The sequence below is a fragment of the Stegostoma tigrinum genome, chromosome 10, assembly GCF_030684315.1.
Source record: "Stegostoma tigrinum isolate sSteTig4 chromosome 10, sSteTig4.hap1, whole genome shotgun sequence".
Classification (NCBI taxonomy): domain Eukaryota; kingdom Metazoa; phylum Chordata; class Chondrichthyes; order Orectolobiformes; family Stegostomatidae; genus Stegostoma; species Stegostoma tigrinum.
In genome coordinates, this window is record NC_081363.1 from 71372963 (window position 1) to 71392736 (window position 19774).

The window sequence follows — 19774 nt, forward strand, 5'->3', positions numbered from 1 at the left end:
CAGTAATTCCTGTTCTTGTTTGCGAACATGAAATGCGGACTTAACTGCAGTCAGCACTGCCCCTGTTAACAGTTTGAACAAGATAACCCTGTTTAAATACCTGGTGATAGGGTAGTGAACATTTGGTTCACTTAATGACATTTACACAGCCAATCTAACAGAAACAAAAGGGAAAACCCCATGGTGCCAGTTACATAAAGGAGGCTTTCACAGCATCACGGGTCTTATCAGTTACATTGTGTGCGAAGTGAACATTAGATCATGCCAGCACAATGAAAGCGAGAATGATAGCAACAAACAAACAACCACAAACAGCTTAACAGGATGTAAATTGCAAAAGCATTTTCTTCCAACACAGTGAAGAATAGTGCTCTCCCTGCTCTGCTATATTGTCGCAATCCGTAACCGGGTCAGATTGGTGCTGTTTAATGACCTTTCTGAATAGCTCATTGAACAAGATGTGCTTTATTTCAAGGCCATTAGCTCTCCTTGCAACCAGAGAAGTCCTGATATCAAGAATGTGTCATTTTGGCTCTGGTAGTGAAGGCAGAAATAATCAAATCCTGACTGCTTACAGCACAAAAGGAGGCCTTTTGGCCAGTCTTGTCTGTACTCGCCCTCTACGAGAAAACGGGTCACTGACACACCTCCCTTGACTTGAAGAGGATGGTTTTATTTTCAAGGATCTCCAGCGGCAAACTGGAGAGAGAGAGAGAGAGAGAAATAGTCAGCCCAATTTCAACATTTAACCTAAAGAAGATGAACAAATAATCCCCGAGAGGAAATCGATAAGGACGAAGGCTAGGAGCAAAAATGAGCTGAAAAGAAACAAAGGTCAGTGTTAGGAAGAAGTGCGTTTTAATTTTTGTTAAAAGAAAAGAATAATGCAAGAGTGCGATTTGGAAAAGGAAAGGAAGTTGCGGTCAGCAAAGCAAAAGGCAGGGAAGGGACTGAGGGGAAAGGTAAGGCTGTGACAGCGGATTGCTTGGCGAGGCTGTTTTGAGGTGGAGTCCCACACACCGCGTCACTCATTGCAGACACTGAGAGTCCCCTCCCCACATCTCCATTCTCTCTCTGTCTCTCTGTGTGTGTCAGGAACACAGCGACTCTTCCTTCTCCCATTCACAGCAACGCAGGCACAGCCGAGGGAGCAGGCAGCAGGGGTTAGGGGGAAAGACGAAAATACAATTTCTAATCAGGGAGGTGGACAACAATATCAACACATATAGCTTCTGGCCACCACACCCCCCGCCAGCACAGCCTGCCTGCTCGGGGCAGATATGGGACTGGAGCGGAGTAAAGGAGCCGTCCTCGAGCTTTCGCTGTTCGGATAAAGTGGTCGACTTTGCCTGGCAGTCCATGAGGACACACCATGGCTAAGCAGTACGATGTACTCTTCAGATTGCTGCTGATCGGAGACTCTGGAGTCGGGAAGACCTGCCTCCTGTGCCGTTTCACCGACAACCAGTTCCACGCTTCACACATCTCCACTATAGGTAAGGGAGATAGAGAGAATGAGGCAAGGTGTGTACTTTCTATTGTAATACTGTTAGGCAGCCCTTTGTTTCCTGCACTGACAAGACTCGGGCTCTGATCGTGTGGCTTTGTGGAGGTGGGAATTGTTTGTTTTTGGAAGTTTCCTATGACTGCATTTGAAAGTCGGCCGGGGAGATTGGTTCAGAGTTAATGGGAACTGCAGATGCTGGAGAATCCAAGATAATAAAGTGTGAAGCTGGATGAACACAGCAGGCCAAGCAGCATCTCAGGAGATTGGTTGACTTGAGTAGTAGAGTTTAACATCGAATGCACGCCTATTGTATGTGGCTGGCTCGAAGGACGAAGAACATCCCGTTCCTACTGCATTGAAAGCTGCCCCGGAAATATGCATGAAATTGCATGTCAGTAATCTCGGATTAGTGTCGGTAAAGTCACTATTCGGAGCGATGCATAACACAGCCTGGAGCTGGAGGAACACAGCGGGCCAGGCAGCATCAGAGGAGCAGGAATGCTGACGGTTCGGATCAGGACCCTTCTTCAAGAATAGGGCAGGGAGATCAGAAAGAAAGAGGGAGGGGTGGGTCGGGGAAGGTAGGTGCAATGGTGACAGGTGAGTTTATTTAGGAAGTGGTGGGGATTGGTCTGTGAGGTGGGAGGAGTGGATAGGTGGGAGAGAAGATTGGCAGATTGTGTGAGGTCACTGAGGTGGGGGTGGAGGGCGTTGGTCATGGGATGAGGCTGGGGTGGGGAGTTTCTGAAACTGACAAAGTCCACACTTAGGCCATTAAGCTGTAGGCTCCCAAGGCGGAACATGAGGTGCTGCTCCTCCAGTTTGCAGGTGGTATTGTTGTGACACTGGAGGAGGCCCAGGATGGGCTTGTCATCCAGGGAGTAGGAGGAGGAGTTAAAGTGGTTCGCAACTGGTAGGGTTGTCATTTGTCGTGAGCCGAGCAGAGGTGTTCTACAAAGCAGTCTCCAAGCCTCCTCTTGGCCTCACCGATGTAGAGGGGTGCACATCGGGAGCAGTGGATGCAATAGACCACGTTGATGGCTGTGCAGGTGAACCTCTGTCTGATGCGGAAGGTTTGTTTGGTGCCTTGAATGGAGGTGTGGGCGGAGATGTAGCACTTCCTGTGGTTGCAGGGAATGGTGCCGGGTGTGGTGGGACTAGTGGGGAGTGTGGCGGGAATGAGAGAGTTGCAGATAAAGTGGTCCCTACGAAAGGCAGATCGGGGTGGGGAGGGAAATATGTCTTTGGTTTTGGGGTTAGATTGTAGGTGGCGGAAGTGGCGGAGAATGATATGTTGGATATGGAGGTTAGTGGAGTGATACATGAGGACAAGGGGAATTCTGTCTTTGTTTTTGCTGGGTGGGACGCTGAGAGCAAAGGTGCAGGAAACGCAAGCGATGCGGTCAAGAGCATCTTTGACCACCGAAGGGGGGAAGTCGCAGTTCTTGCAATAAGAGGACTGGAACACCTCATCTGTGGAGCAGATGTGGCAGAGGTGGAGGAATTGGGAGTAGGGGATTGCATTCTTGCAGGAAGGTGTATATTTCCCTCCCAACTCCTTTCTGCCTTTTGTAGGGACCACACTCTCCGCAACTCCCTTGTTCGCTCCATACTCCCCACTAGTCCCACTACCCCCGGCACCTTTCCCTGCAACCACAGGAAGTGCTACACCTTCCCCCCCCCCACCCCCGACACCTCCATTCATGACACCAAACAAACCTTCCACATCAGACAGAGGTTCATCTGCACAGCTGTCAATGTGGTCTGTTGCATCCACTGCTCTCGATGTGGCCTCCACTACATCGGTGAGACCAAGTGGCAGTTTGGAGACTGCTTTGCAAAACACCTGCGCTCTGTTCACGACAAACGACAACACCTCCGGTCGTGAACCATTTCAAATCCTCCCGCCCCACTCCCTGGGCGACATGTCCATCCTGGGCCTCTTCCATTGTCACAGTGATGCCACCCACAAACTGGAGGAGCAGCACCTCATATTCCCGCCTCGGGAGCCTACAGCTCAGTGGCCTAAGTGTGGAGCTTTATCAGTTTCAAAATCTCCCCATCCCCAGCCTCATCTCATGACAAACCTTCCTTCATCCCCGCCTCCTTAACCTAGCACAACCAGTTCAGCTTCTCTCCCATCTATCCGGCCCTTCCACCTCACTGACCACTCCCCACCATTTTCCTACCTGCACTCGCCTTTCACCATTCCACCTACCTTCGCCAGACCCACCCCTCCTCTCTCTCTTTATTTCCGAGCTCCCTTCCCTCTCCCCCATTTCTGAAGAAGGGTCGCAACCTGAAACATCAGCTTTCCTGCTCCTCAGTTGCTGCCTGGCCTGCTGTGTTTCTCCAGCTCCACACTGTGTCATCTTCGTCTCCAGCATTGGCAGTTCTTATATCTCATTCAGAGCTATGGGTTGTGGCTGGTGGTGAGGAGGGGATATTGTTTTTTTTGACGACAGTCCTTCAAAAACTCGCATGTGAAGGAATCAGGGATATGGGACCTCTTTCGAAGATTGAGGTGGCTGCTAACGTTATGATTGGAGGCAAGACATTGGGCCAAATACTGGCACATGGGACTGGATTAATTTAGGGTATGTGGTCAGCATGAACAGGTGGGACTACAGAGTCTGTTTCCATGGTGTATATTTCTATGACGCTGACAGGTACCTGAATAATAAAGGCTTAGAGGGATATGGGCCAAATGCAGGCAAATGGCTCTAGTTTAGCTTGGGAAATTTGGATGAGTTGGACCACAGGGTCCGTTTCCATCCCGTATGATTCTATAAATCAATTTCTGTGACAGGTTCGCTTGAAGCTGAAGTGTCTACAGCTATGTAAGGAAGCATTGAATAGCCCAACTCAGTGATCATAAGATGTGGAGCAGAAGTAGGCCATTTGGCCCATCCAGCCTTCGCATACAATGAGATCATGGCTAATGTGATGATTTTCAATTCCTCTTTGCTGCCTTTTCTCCATCGTCCTTGAACCCTTTGCTGCTATTAAAACTTTGTCTGTTCGCTGAATATAGTTAATGATCCAGCCTTGACAGACCTCTGCTGTAAAGAATTCCACGGATTTACCACCGGCTGAGAGTATAAATTTCTTATCATGTAGTAAAATGTGTGATTCTTCTTCCTGAGATTGTGTCCTGTGTGCTAAATCTCCCACAAAGGAGACACCTCTCCACATCCAAGACAATAAAATGTGAAGCTGGATGAACACAGCAGGCCCAGCAGCATCTCAGGAGCACAAAAGCTGACGTTTCGGGCCTAGACCCTTCTTCAGAGAGGGGGATGGGGTGAGGGTTCTGGAATAAATAGGGAGAGAGGGGGAGGCGGACCGAAGATGGAGAGAAAAGAAGATAGGTGGGGAGGAGAGTATAGGTCGGGAGGTAGGGAGGGGATAGGTCAGTCCAGGGAAGACGGACAGGTCAAGGAGGTGGGATGAGGTTAGTAGGTAGGAGATGGAGGTGCGGCTTGGGGTGGGTGGAAGGGATGGGTGAGAGGAAGAACAGGTTAGGGAGGCAGAGACAGGTTGGACTGGTTTTGGGATGCAGTGGGTGGAGGGGAAGAGCTGTGCTGGTTGTGTGGTGCAGTGGGGGGAGGGACGAACTGGGCTGGTTTTGGGATGCGGTGGGGGAAGGGGAGATTTTGAAGCTGGTGAAGTCCACATTGATACCATTGAGCTGCAGGGTTCCCAAGCAGAATATGAGTTGCTGTTCCTGCAACCTTTGGGTGGCATCATTGTGGCACTGCAGGAGGCCCATGATGGACATGTCATCTAAAGAATGGGAGGGGGAGTGGAAATGGTTTGTGAATGGGAGGTGAATGGCAGATGGAGTTCAATCCGAGCAAATGCGAGGTGATGCATTTTGGAAGATCTAATTCAAGAGCGAACTATACAGTAAATGGAAAAGTCCTGGGGAAAATTGATGTACAGAGATATCTGGGTGTTCAGGTCCATTGTTCCCTGAAGGTGGCAATGCAGGTCAATAGGGTGGTCAAGAAGGCATACAGCATACTTTCCTTCATCGGACGGGGTATTGAGTACAAGAGTTGGCAGGTCATGTTGCAGTAGTATGAGATTTTGGTTCAGCCACATTTAGACTACTGCATACAGTTCTGGTGGGAGGTGGACCTCTCCACATCTACCCTGTCAAACTCCTTAAGAAGCTGGTGTATGTAGCTATTTTAATTCAACTATGTTATGATACACCTCTAGCACAGGTTTGAATTGAACCTGATTCTTCTGGCCCAAAGGTAGAAACACTACAATTGCTCAACAAGAGTCCTCCGAAGAATCATATACATTTCAATAAGGTCTTGCCCTTCTAAACACCAGTGAGTATGAGCTCAACCTCTTTAACTTTTCCTCCATAAGAAAATCCCTCAACACCTGAGATCAACCTAATGAAACCTTTCTGAAATGCCTGCATTGCCACTATACTTTTCCCTGGACAAGGGCACCAAAAACAGTTCAGTGTTCCGGGTATAGTCTGTTTAGTCTCAAAGAACAAAGAAAATTACAGCACAGGAACAGGCCCTTCGGCCCTCCAAACCTGCGCCGATCGAGATCCTCTGTCTAAACCTGTCACCTGTTTTCTAAGGGTCTGTATCCCTTTGCTCACTGGCCATCCATATCTTAAAAGACACTATCGTGTCTGTGTCTACCACATCTGCTGGCAATGCGTTCCAGGCACCCACCACCCTCTGCGTAAAGAAATTTCCACGCATATCTCCAATAAACTTTCCTCCTCTCACTTTGAACTCATGACCCCTAGTAATTGAGTCCCCTCCCCCTCCGGGGAAAAAAGCTTCTTGCTATCCACCCTGTCTATACCCCTCATGATTTTGTAGACCTCAATCAGGTCCCCCCTCAATCTCCGTCTTTCTAATGAAAATAATCCTAATCTACTCAAACTTCCTTCATAGCTAGAGCCCTCCATACCAGGCAGCATCCTGGCGAACCTCCTCTGCGCGCTCTCCAAAGCATCCACGTCCTTTTGGTAATGTGGTGACCAGAACTGTATGCAGAAGTCTAAATGTGGCTGAACCAAAATCTCATACTACTGCAACATGACCTGCCAACTCTTGTACTCAATACCCCGTCCGATGAAGGAAAGTATGCTGTATGCCTTCTTGACCACCCTATTGACCTGCGTTGCCACCTTCAGGGAACAATGGACCTGAACACCCAGATATCTCTGTACATCAATTTTCCCCAGGACTTTTCCATTTACTGTATAGTTCGCTCTTGAATTAGATCTTCCAAAATGCATCACCTCGCATTTGCTCGGATTGAACTCCATCTGCCATTTATCTGCCCAACCCTCCAATCTGTCTATATTCTGCTGTAATCTCTGACAGTCCCCTTCACTTGTCTACTACTCCACCAATCTTTGTGTCATCTGCAAACTTTTGATTTTGTGAAAAAAACAGCTCACTCATCTACACGCGCGCTAACTTCAAAGAAACTGGTTGAAACAAAGGTCAACCTGTCACAATCAGGACACTGCACCAAAACACTGCCCGAAACCATATCTGTATCGGCTCGGCCTCTAGATCCCAACCAATCTCCAACCCGTTCATGCAAAACCACCAACACTCGGCAATCGATTGGAACTACAGAAAGCAATTGCCTCCCGCCCCCACCGCACTGGACCCCCTGAACGATCGCCAAAAGACAATGTCACAGCTCCACTCCTATCTTGTGTAAGACTGTATATAAGACCTCCCTATTTATACATTGCATTCCCTTTGAAATAAAGGTCATTTTCCATCCCTATTACCCACTGAACGTGGATGTGAGTTTTTTTATATAATTTATTCATTACGATACCCAAATCCCTCTGTGCTGCAGCTTTCTGCAGTCTTTCCCTAAGTCTATAATATTTGTCATGTCTAATTTTCTTTAAAGTGCATAACCTGACATTTTTCCACATTGTATCCTGCATTGTATTCCATCTGCCAACTTCATAACATTGCTAGAAATAGCTGTCAATCAGGAACTAAAAGGGAGGGAGAAACACAAGAAAATTAAAATTACCAGAGAAGTAGTACTGAGTAAATTGTTGGAACTGCGAGTTCTCGAGTCCCCAGGTCCTGACAGATTTCATCCTAAAGTTTTAAAAGAAGTGGCAGTTGAGATACTTGATGTATTGGTTTTCATTTTAAAAACTCATTATATTCAAGAAGGAGTCCTTTTAGATTGAAAATGAATTGATGTGACTCCTCTATTCCAACCATGAGTGAGGCAGAAAGCAGAAGACTACAGGCTGGCTAGCTTAAAATCTGTCAAAGGGAAACTTCGGAGCAATTATGAAAGATGTTATTACAGGGCTTTTGGATTAATTCTAAATGGCTTAATTAACTAATTAATTGGAGTGCTTTGAGGAAGTAACTTGTGCTGCAGATAAAGAGGAACCAGTGGATGTTCTGCACTTAGGTTTCCAGAAGGCATTTGGTAAGGTGCTGCACCAAAGGTTATTGCAGAAAATAAAAGCTCATGGCATTGGATAATATACTGGTGTGGATAGAGGATTGACTGGCTAACAGGAAGCAGAAAGTAGCAATAAATGGGTCTTTTTCAGGCTAGTACGATGTCATGATTGGCATGCCATAGGAGTCAATGCTGGGTCCTCAATACTTTACAATTTATATAAATGATTTGGATGAAGGGACTGAAGTTATGGAAGCTAAATTTGTTATTGACACAAAAAATGGTAACAAAGTGAGTAGTTAAGATGAGATACAGCACCAACGAAGAGATATAGTTTGGTTAAGCGAGAGGGAAAAAGTCCGGCAAATGGAGTATAACATGAGAAATGTGAAATTGACAATTTTGACAGAAGGTGAAAATATGTTCTGTAAATGGTGAGAAATTGCAGAGTTTGGAGATGCAGAGAGATCAGAGTGCTCCAGTGCATGGGCTGCAGAAGATTAGCATTCAGGTATAGCAGGTATTCAGGAAAGCTAGTATGTTTTATTACAAGGGGAGTTGAATGAAAGAGCAGGGAATGTATGCTTCAGTTATACTGAGCATTGGTGAGAGTGTTAAAGGAAGAATGATTATACATTGGAAGCAGTTCAGTGAAGATTTACTAGACTAATATTTGGAATGAATTAATTGCCTTATGAGGAAAGATGAGACAGATCTGACCTGCATCCTTTAGAGTTTATAGAATTAGAAGTGACTTAACTGAAATATATAAGCTCCTGAGAGGACTCGACTGGGTGTAAGTGGAAAAGGATGGTTGCTGTTGTGGGAGAATTTGGAACTAGGCCTTCTAGTTTCAACATAAGGGATTGACCATCTGAGACTGAGATGAGGATTTTGTTGTTCTCTCTGAGGCTTAAGGTTCTTTGCAATTCCCTTTTTCAAAAGGCAATGGATGCCAATGTTCAAATTTTTTTAGACAGAGGTAGGTAGATTTTTTTTGTATTACAACAGGGTGAAAGATGATCAGGCTCGTTCAGGAACATAGAGTTGAGGTTAAAATCAGAGAAGCTACAGTCTTAATGAATGGCAAAGCAGTGTTGAAGGGCTGAGTAACCTACTGTTAGCCCTTGTTTGCAATTTTGTACTCACTTAACCAGCTTATGTCCCATTGAAGACTCTTAATGTTGTCCTCACTATTTGTCTTCCCAAGTATTTTTGTGTCATCTGCAAACTTGGTGATAGTGTATTTACCTTTATCATTCAAGTCCTGAATATTTATTGTCAATAATTATGGATGCAATACTGATCCCCTGAGCACTCCACGAGTTGCAATTTTGCCATTCTGCAAGTGGCCCATTTGTCTGAACTGTCTTATATTAGTTAGCCAGTCTTCTATCCATGTTAATATCATCCCCAACACTGTGGCTCTCATCTCATCAAGTAGCATTAGGTGCAGAACCTTATCAAATGCTTGCTGTAATTAATTTGCCAGGAATGATATCCCTGTCATGAAGCCAAGCCAAGCTCTTTTGTTTGCATTATATATTAGAAATGCTTTGCTGCATGGATAGGATAAATAGCCCAGGTCCTTTTTTAGATTAGATTCCCGACAGTGTGGAAACAGGCCCTTCGGCCCAACATGTCCACTCCGCCCCTTGAAGCATCCCACCAGACCCATCCCCCTATAACCCACACACCCCTGAACACTACGGGTAACTTAGCATGGCCAGTCCACCTAGCCTGCACGTCTTTGGACTGGGAGGAGACCGGAGCACTTGGAGGAAACCCACGCAGACACGGGGAGAATGTGCAAACTCCACACAAACAGTCACCCAAGGCTGGAATCAAACCTGGGTCCCTGGTGCTGTGAGGCTGCAGTGCTAACCACTGAGCCACCATGCCGCCCATTTCCCCAGGGTGGGGGATTTCCAAAACTAGAGGACATAGTTTTAAGGTGAGAGCGGAAAGATTTAAAAGGGACCTGGCACAACTTTTTCATGTAGAGGGTGGTACATGTGTGGAATGAGCTGCCAGTAGAAGTGGTGAAAGCTGGTACAGTTACAAGATTTTAAAAGGCATCTGGATGAGTAAATGAATAAGAAGAGTTTAGAGGGATATAGGCCACATGCTGGCAAATGGGACTAGATTTATCTAGGATATTTGGCCAGCATGGACGGGTGGGACCGAAGGATCTGTTTCCATGTTGTACATCTCTTTGCCTCTAGACTCAATGTTATATCCTTCATAATAGACAGTAACGTTATCTCAATGACAGTGGTAGGCTAATTAACTTATGTCTCACTCTCCTTTTGAATAAGAGCGTTAGATATAAAGATTCTTGTAAGATTACTATCAATACATCCGCTCTCTCTGTAGCTACTTTCTTTAAAGTCTTAGGACGCAATTCATCAGGTCCAGAAGACTTAGTGACATTTATTCCCATTAGATTTCCTAGTACATAGGTTTCCTGATTTACGAATGTCCGTCTAACGAGCGCCTGTATTTATGGATGTGATCCCGACCAGAGTGTAATTTTAAAGACCTGACATACAAACAATTTGTGTGATGACAATGTTCTGTATTGTTTTTTGACTTGCGTACAAATCAACTTGTGAATGGATTCCAGCACAGAACCTGTTTGCAACCTGGAAACAGCCTGTACTTTTTTACCTCATGATAGTTAGTTATAGTTTTGCACCCCTACCCCACCACCTTCAGCCCCTTGATTATTTAGTAATTTTGGAATGCTATCAACGTTCTAAACAATAAAAACTAATACAAAGTGTTTCTTCAACCCCTCTGCTGTTTCCTGGCTCCCTGTTATTATTTCCTCAGCCTCGTTTCTCTACGGGGCTGATGTATGCTGTTGACTCTCCCTTTTTGTTATAAAGAAGCTCTTACTGTCTGCTTTTATGTTACTTCCTAGTTTGTCTTCAAAGTTCATTTTCTTCGTCATGTTTATTTTTTGGTCATCTTTTAAAACTTTCCTAATCCTCTGAGTTACCAGTAATTTCTGACACGTGCTTTTATTTTTCTTTTCAAGTTGATAACATCCATAATCACCAAGATTGACCATGGTAGGTGTATCTCCTTCCTAGAATTCACCTCCTTTACTTGGATATATCATTGCCCTCATTCTCATATAACTACCTTTAAATTTAGGGCTGTTGCTTCTGACCTAAATTTATCACTTACAAACTAAACACTGAATTCCATCATGTCATTGTCACCATTCCCTAGGGCATCTTTTATTCTGAAATCAATTATTCAACCTATCTCATGACACATTACCAGCTTCAAAAAAGCCTAATCCCTAGTTAGATAACAGCCTGATCCCTGGTTGGACGGAATGTGATGGTTTATTTGTGTTATTTCTAGATCACTAGTCCAGAGACCTATGTGATCTTCTGGATACTGGGTTTGAATCCTGCCACGGCAGAAGGTGGGAATCTGGAATTAAATATCTCTCAATGATCGTGAAATCCTTGTTGATTGTCAGAAAAATCCGCCTGGTTATATATGTCCTTTAGGAAGAAAACTGCCGTGCTTCCTTGGTCTGGCCTCCAAGTGGCTCTAATCCCAAGCAAGTTCTTACTTGCCTCTGGGTAGTTAGGGATGGGAATTAAATACTGGCCTGGTCAGTGGTCATTCTGTGAATGTGTGTTTTTTTTTAATTGTTTTCCTATCAGAGCCTACATTCCAAAGTGTTTTGGAACCAAACTGGTGGGAATCAGTGGCTCTGTGCATTTCCCACTGAAATCCAGTAGGACCGAATAAACCAATGGAATGCAAAATGGTGTAGAAGAGAATCCAGCATGACAATTTGCATTTACATCTCCTGTTTTGGATTTTCCATGTTACATTGGGCCAGCCAATGCCAGTTGATATACTTTCTGTCAACTACCAGCTTTATTTTTTTTTTGGTTTTGGCCTGCTGGATTTTAGATTTAGCCTGTTGCTAACCCTCCACTTTATCTGTATTTTGAGACTGGCACTACTATGTATTGGCTTGCCTGTGTTATGGACTGAGTTCTTCTGTGGCTGTCGAATATAGGAGTGGGTCTTTAACTCCAGAACCTCCTGCTCAGAGGCTGGAGCATCATCAACAGGCACTCTGGCACAAGAATATGTATTTATATCTGTCCTTTAACAAAAAGAAACATTCCTGACATGATTCTCAATGGCACCACCAGAAATACATTGATGCTGAGCTAAAGGAGGAGATTTTCAAAGGGGCTATCAAAAACTTGAGGAAGGAGGCAGATTTCAAATAGGGTCTTAAGATCTAAGGAAGGTCAGATGGGCTTCTGGATGAAGTGAAAGACCCTAAGAGTAGAAGACAATCCTATTAACTGTGGATTTGGAGGCAGGGAGATGCACACATATTCAAAGTTAGAGTAATGAGAAATTCTGAGGTTTGTAGGTCACGATGGATTAGACAGAGATGAAGAGGTAACACATTGTGAAGTTGGAGGAATACAGCAGGCCAGCCAGCATCAGAGGAGCAGGAAAGTCTGAAGAAGGGTCCTGGTCTGAAATGTTGACTTTCCTGCTCCTCTGATGCTGCCTGGCCAGCTGTGTTCCTCAAGCTCTGCACTGTATTATCTCTGACTCCAGCATCTGCAATCCTTGCTTTATCTAAGAGAGAGGTAAAGCCATGATAGAATTTGAATACAAGGAATTTCAAATCACACTCAAGGAATGGTATTCCAATGATGTATTCAAAAAGAAAAATGATAAAAGCATTAAAAGGACATTATACTCTGAGCATAATGTGACTACCTGTGTTGAGGGAACTACATCACTCAAGCTTTCTTCTGTGGTCTATTCATCACAGCACCTATTCTCATTGCAGATGATCTCCCTTTATAAGATTTATTATACTTGCTTAGCGACGGCCAGCATTTCATTGTTCCAGTCTATTTTGTTTCCACAGCCTTACATGAACTTTATTACAATTATTATGTAGTATTGTTATGTAATTATTGTGGTTTTTTTCTGCCCTTGCTTTGATGCCTAGTAAATGCTAGCTAGCTTAGCACCAGCACATTCTTCCTGTCTCTTAGAAATAGTTTGGCTTAAAATTCAGCTAATGATCTCCAATTTTCACACTTCCATAAACCTGTAACATCAGTATATGATGGTAAGGCATTTTTCTACTGTTTAGCTCTACCACAACCACAATATGTTCAGACATCGTATTAAATAGTAGTAAATCATTCACCATATTACAGTAGCAAACTTCGTTTCCTATCTGTTCAGTTGAAGAAAAAATCCTTTGACTGCATTGATAAACTTTTTTTCAATTTTGGTCCCTTACAATTTCCTGTAACTGTTACCCAACAAGATTGCTCTCGTGTGTGCGTGGACAGGTGTGTTTTTCATCCTTGTTCCTTTATTAAAGCTGTTCATCTGTATTTCTTCCAGCCCTCATGAGGGAGCTATACTTATAACATAGGGCTTGTCTGTTCTCTCTGGAGATGTGGGCTGACGTACAGGATGCTTCAGCAATTTCTGTATTTGTTTAAGATTTCTCTTTTTGTCTTTTTGCTCCAAGCTAACAAACTGCACCACTGTGACATAAACGTTGAACTTTGCAAGATGATTAAGCTTTAAAATGCCGTGTTTAGTTTAGGCTACATCAGAATATCCTGAACGTGGGGATAGGGTGAATTTGTGGGGAACAGTTTAATTGGAGGAGCAGCCCATATGACCTGGTTTCCATGGAGAGAGAAGTTCAGGTAGAAATCCAGTGAGGACGGGTGGTCATCTTTGATAGTATTTCACAGAAAGTGGATAGCTGATGCTGGAGATGCAGAAACAAGCTACTGCTGAAGAAAAGCAGGAAGAGTGTTTTTGTGTTAATTACCAAGAAGGGTGCTCTGACAGTTCCGAAGAAAAGGAAGAGTAGAGATGGGGTCTTAATGATTTAAGGAATGGGTCATCCTCAAGGTGTATCTTTCAGGTGATAATTGTACAGCAGAAAACTTGGGTGGAATAGAGCAACTGTTAAAGTACACTGGTGATCGGGAGAAATGGATGTCTGCTGAAGAACTGTCGTGATTGTGGGATAATGCAGAATAAAATAAATCATGATATATATTTTGGTTGTGTTCGATAGATACAGCACAACAGCCTCTTAGTTCATAAAATGTGAGGCTGGATGAACACAGCAGGCCAAGCAGCATGCTGCTTGGCCTGCTGTGTTCATCCAGCCTCACATTTTATTATCTTGGAATCTCCAGCATCTGCAGTTCCCATTATCTCTGAGCCTCTTAGTTCAGTTTGCATTACTTGACTGTTAATTTGTGTTTGATCCAAATTTTTTTAAATTCATTTGTGAAATATAGGCATTGCTACTGGCCAGAATTTATTGCCCAGCCCTAGTTCCGTCGAGCTGCTTTCTTGAACGAGTGCAGACCACTGATTTAACTTTGTAACAATAGAAGTCAGAGAAAGTCAAATCTTGTCCATCACTTCATTTTCATTTGAGAATTAGTTATGGGATTTCACTGATTTTGTAACAGTTTTTTGTAGCCCTCTGAACTTTGGCTATTGCTATTTGTATCTAATGTAGCCTTAAATTCTCCCAACTGATGGATGTGTCAAGAACTCCATTTAAGGCATACAAAACCTTTGTGGATTTCGTATTTTTCTAGCCTGGCATTGTTTAAGCATGGTTCTTGATGTGATGGTTGACAAAAAGAAAACCCTTGTTGAAACTTACCTCAACTATTCCATTTTTGCAGTTTAATTGATGAATCTGATCTCATTGTTCGCTGTCTTTTGGTCCTCATATGAAGCACAAGGGGTCATCTTCTATGCTTGGTCCACAACCATTGAACAATTTGCATGGTAATGGTCACAATTTCTGGAAGAAGATAGATGTGAGGTGTTGCATTTTGGTAAGGCAACTCAGGGCAGGACTTATACATTTATGGTAAGGTCCTGAGGAGTGTTTACGAACAAAGAGCTGTTGAGGTGCAGGTTCATAATTCCTTGAAGCAGAATTGCAGCTCGATGGGGGAATAACGAAAGCATTTGGTATGCTTGCCTTTATTGGTCGGTGCATTGAGTATACGAGTTGGGAGGTCATGCTGCAACTGTACTTGACATTCACGAGGCTACTTTTGGCATACTATGTTCAATTTTGATCTCCCTGCTATAGGAGAGATATTAAACTTGAAAGGGTGTCGAAATGATTTGCAAGGATGTTGCCATGATTGGAGGGTTTGAACTACTGGGAGATGCTGAATAATCTGGAGCTATTTTCCCTGCAACATTAGAGGCTGAGGGGTGACCTTACATAGGTTTATAAAATCATGAGGGGCATGGAGAGAATGAGTACCTAAGGTATTTTACCCAGGATGAGAGAGTCCAAAACTAGAGGGCATAGGTTTAAAGTGAGGGGATAAGGTTTAAAAGGGACCTAACAGCAACTTTTTTCCCACAGAGGGTGATCCGTGTATGGAATGAGCTGCCAGAGGAAGTGATGGAGGCTGGTACAATTACAACATTTAAAGGCATCTGGATGGGTAAATGGAAGGGTTTAGAGGGATATTGGCCAAACGCTGGCAAATGGGGTTAGTGTTTTTAGGACATCTGGTCAACATGGATGAGTTAGATCAAAGGGTCTGTTTCTGTGCTATACATCTTTATGACTCTAAGAATTTGAATTTTAGGTACCATGCATATCATCAGCCAGCCTTCTCTCTTCCAGGCAAACCCAGCAGTCAACCACAATTCAGTGGGGAAGAAAGTAACTTGAGTTAAAGTCTAGTGGCTGTTCCTCCCAACTGAACAGGGTTCTGAACAATGTTTTGAAGGAGAGTCATACTGGGCTCCACGTTAACCTTGTTTCCCTCTCCACAGATGCTGCCAGACTAATAGAGGTGCTCCAACATTTTCTGCATTTTATTTATAGTATCCACAATGCTTTGTTTTTAATTGTGTTTACATTTCAAGAATGCCCTAAAGCCCTTCTAATAAATTATGGCTGACATGCAGTTAGTTTTATATAGGCTGCCTGCATAAGTCAGTTTTTGCATGAGCAACATTCCACAAACAGTAGTGAATAAGTGATAAGTTGAACTATTTTTAGTGTTGGTTGGAATTGCAGACAAACAAACAAACTTACAAATTAGGAACAGAAACAGACCATTCAGTCCATCGAGCATGCTCCTCCATTCAATAAGATCATGTCTGACCTGATTGTGGTCTCAACTCCAGATTGCTGCTGAATTTTAGTCAAAAATCTGCCTGCACATGTCTTAAAAATATTCAAAGGTTTTGCCTTCATCCTGCTGTCTGGAAACACGAAACATAAATAGCAGGAGCAGAAGTAGGCTAATATGTCTGTTGAGTCCGCTTGACCATGGCGGAGTGTCTGACTCAATGCCAAACTGCTGCTCTCTTCCCATTACCCTACACAGGAGGCTCTAGAAATAAATATATTTATTTCTTAAATATGTTCCCTGGGTAAGTTCTCATTATCTCAGTCTGAGATGGTCTAATACATCATTCCTGTATCCAGACTGCCCGGCCCCATCGGAAATATATGTGTTTCTAAGAGATCCCCCATCAATCTTCGAAACTCCAGTGAATCCAGTCCAATTGACCCAATCTTCCCATCTTGGTCAAACCTGTGATTTTCTGCATCAAAAAGTTTTATCTACAGCCACAAATTTAAGTGATACTAATCTTACTTTACTAAATTGCTTTGAGTTGAAACGTTTCAGCTGAACAATGGAAGAGAATGGGCCCACCCTCCAACTTAAGCAAAGTACCCTGTTTAGGAGTGGGGCTGCTGTGCTCAGTGTGAGGCCAGCCCCAGAGTAGCACTGATGTCCATGAAATCTGTCTCTGGCCCTGGCATCAGACACATTTTTATTTGGAATTCAACTTATGGGGCTACATAATTTAGGACTATGGGATGTAGATAGATATGCTAGGGTTAAACACAAATTTTGTACAGCAGGTTTAACCTTTTTTTTGAAGTTTACTGGAAATAGTTCCACAGTACTGTCATTCCAATATGGTTCTGTTCCATCGAATTGCTGACTGTCTGGTATTACACTGCACTCCAGTGATGCATTTGGCTTTTTAAGTGCATCTCAAATAATATTGCAAACCATTCTGGATTCTCTTGGGCGTCTCCAGGAATTTGAGTTATAACCTGCTGCTGAAATGCAAGAAAAAAATCATTGCTGTGGCTTTTGAAAGAACTGTTTGTTATTTCTGAAATAGTGGGGATAGGCGATAATAAAGTGGCCTTTCATTTTCCAACTGGCATGGAAAAGAGTTAAGAAATGACTCGCCAGTTGTCCTGTGGCAGGGAATCGTGTATCCTCAAATCAGTGACCTGAAATAAGTTTGGCAAACCTAATGCTAATTCTAACCAAAATGAACCGGATTTGTTCTATGAAGAAAAAAGACAGTCATTTTATGAGGATGCGTGACATTGTAAAGATTTTTAAATGGTGAAACTAGTTTGCTGTTTGCTTTATTAATACATCAAAATAACCACTTAAGTAGTTCAGAAAACAATGCAATTTTTTGGAAATTTTTTTCTTCTTTTCTTCATATTTTCTTCTCTTCATTTTTCTTCCACCCCAATGTGATCACGAAATCTGTCTGCAGAGATTACAGAGTGGTACACATCAAATTGCCATGTTTCGTTGATCACAAAAATAAATACACAGCTGATTAATTGGAGTTGCGGAAGGACAGGTATATCATTGAATTACATTAAAACACGCTGAGGACTTACATCTATTTTATCACTGCTGTAACATCTATGTCTGTACATAATAAAAGCTTGTACTTTTTTTTAAAGGAATAGAACAACGGTAAACTTTCTCCTGATTCTCCGTGTCCTTCCATTTAATAGCATTCACTTTTTAAACTGCATGGCCCAATGTATTTTTAGACGTTTTTGGCAGAATTTAGTAATTCTCCTGAAGTGAAGTTCTGAAATGGAGTGTTGATTTGGTAGGATAAGAGGGTAAAGGTTCGGTACCTATTGCCTCCCTACCTCTCCCTGACTATGCCCTGCACTTGAAGATATTCAGTGCTTGATTGAAGGACCTGACATCCGGAAGTTGGGCTGGTTGTCAGAGCGCTACCATTTGCCCTTTCCTCTGCCACCCCTGGCTTTGAGTGTAAAACACAGCAGTTTGAAGAGAAACATAATATCTACCTACAGGCTATATATTTCTTGTGATAGAGGGCACGTGACTATGGCAATTTAGGACACGTTTGTATAAAATTGCATTTCATTCTAAACATTCGCTTTTTTTAAACAAAAACAGATTGGCATGCTTTATCATGTACACTTTTAATTTCCCCAAGTATAAATGTTACTATTCTCATGTTTTAGCAACTCATTGTTTCTGTCAGTCTGTGTATGTATGGTGTAAACAACGCTAGTCTTTAAGTAGTATGTGTGCATGTTGCCGTTGGCTGTTCATCTGGGTAATCTTGTTTCGCAAAGGAGTGTCATTCCTGTGTCACTTGTTGTTGCCATGGTGGCTATTGTTCTGCTGCTCTCACTGGAATTCTGTGTACCTCTGGATCTAACGGTTTGGTATGTGACGTGTGTGGTTGGCACTTTCACCTCTTGCTGTCCAGGCAGGTACGGTTGAGGAACAGCTTCCCGAGTGGGGCTCATGTGCCTCCAGTGATGACCGTATATCTGATTATTTACTTCTACCGCATCCAGTCAAGATGACAACTGCTCCACACAGGTCCCAAGTTGCCGGTCGACTTGACTTTTGTGGAGATTGTTGAATGATTGGACACTGGCTCTCCAATGCTCAACATTGTAGCAGTTTTATTGAAATGGAATTTGATTTTCTGCCATTTAATGTCTTTTTTTACTCACAGCTAGTTGTACTCTTACAATAGCGAACTAGCTAATGAAGCCAGGAATATTTTGAATGCGGGGTGACATTAGTCTTTCCACCAGACTATTTTCCATGCTTTCAGGAGGTATGTTTCTCTACTCAAGGACTGCCTTGTGTACATCTGTGGAAGGTTTGCTCAATTTCTTTATGATTCCTTTGGTGATTTTCACTGTGACCTCAGCCTGTTCATTTGACCGCTGATAGTGTGGAGAAGGTTATGGTGATGAATTTCCCAACCTTGCAAGAAGTGATTCAATTCTTTCTGTAATGACAATGTCAGAAATTCTATGATGGCTGAAGTGTGCTTTTAGGTAGTCTATAATCCCCAGCGATCGTGACCAAAGTCAATTAGTTGAGCCCTCACATATCAGGATAGTAGTCCACTGTGAGAAGATAGTCAGTTCCTGCAACTGTGAAGAGATCTACTCCTGGCCCCATCCACGGTTTGTCTGGGATGTCCGCAACATTCCCTCTCAACTGCACATGGGCACAATCACCTCAATTTTCCACGTACCTGATTGGCATTGGCGACATGGATTGTAGCATTGACTACTGATTCCAGAAGGCATGGTGCACGGACTGTGCAGAAGAAAAGGAAAATTAGAGAGAACACTGGATGCTGATGTTATCAGTGGCCCTCTTGCTTGTTTAACTTGGTACTGAGGACAAGCATTGCACTTGCAGGCACCGTCCTTGATTTCATTGCTCAAGTTTAGGGGAGGCAACAGCCCAGTGATATTATGCTGGACTGTTAATTCAGAGGCATAAGTCATATGTTCTGGGGGCTTGGGTTGAATCCCACCATGGTGCATGGTGAAATTTTAATTAAATGCAAATCTTGAATTAAGATCCTAATGATGATCACGAACCCATTCTGAACTAGAGCCGTAGAGATATACAGCGTGGAAACAGATCCTTT

At 43.3% G+C, this 19774-nt stretch overlaps 1 protein-coding gene and 1 long non-coding RNA gene across 3 annotated transcripts in view; one reads left to right on the top strand and one right to left on the bottom strand.

Moving 5' to 3' along the window:
* Nucleotides 1-1018: 1018 nt before the first annotated feature.
* The window catches only part of rab15 (RAB15, member RAS oncogene family), a 130148-nt gene continuing 111392 nt past the window's right edge, over nt 1019-19774 (top strand). The window contains exon 1 of the mRNA XM_048537105.2: nt 1019-1496. Within this exon, the coding sequence (XP_048393062.1) occupies nt 1373-1496 (124 nt within the window). The 5' untranslated portion in view covers nt 1019-1372. The remainder of the gene's footprint in view (nt 1497-19774) is intronic.
* Nucleotides 17506-19774, bottom strand: part of LOC125455334 (uncharacterized) — a 116484-nt gene continuing 114215 nt past the window's right edge. For both annotated transcript variants that reach the window (XR_007248229.1, XR_009446247.1), the window contains one exon: nt 17506-17584. This is a non-coding gene — a long non-coding RNA (uncharacterized LOC125455334). The remainder of the gene's footprint in view (nt 17585-19774) is intronic.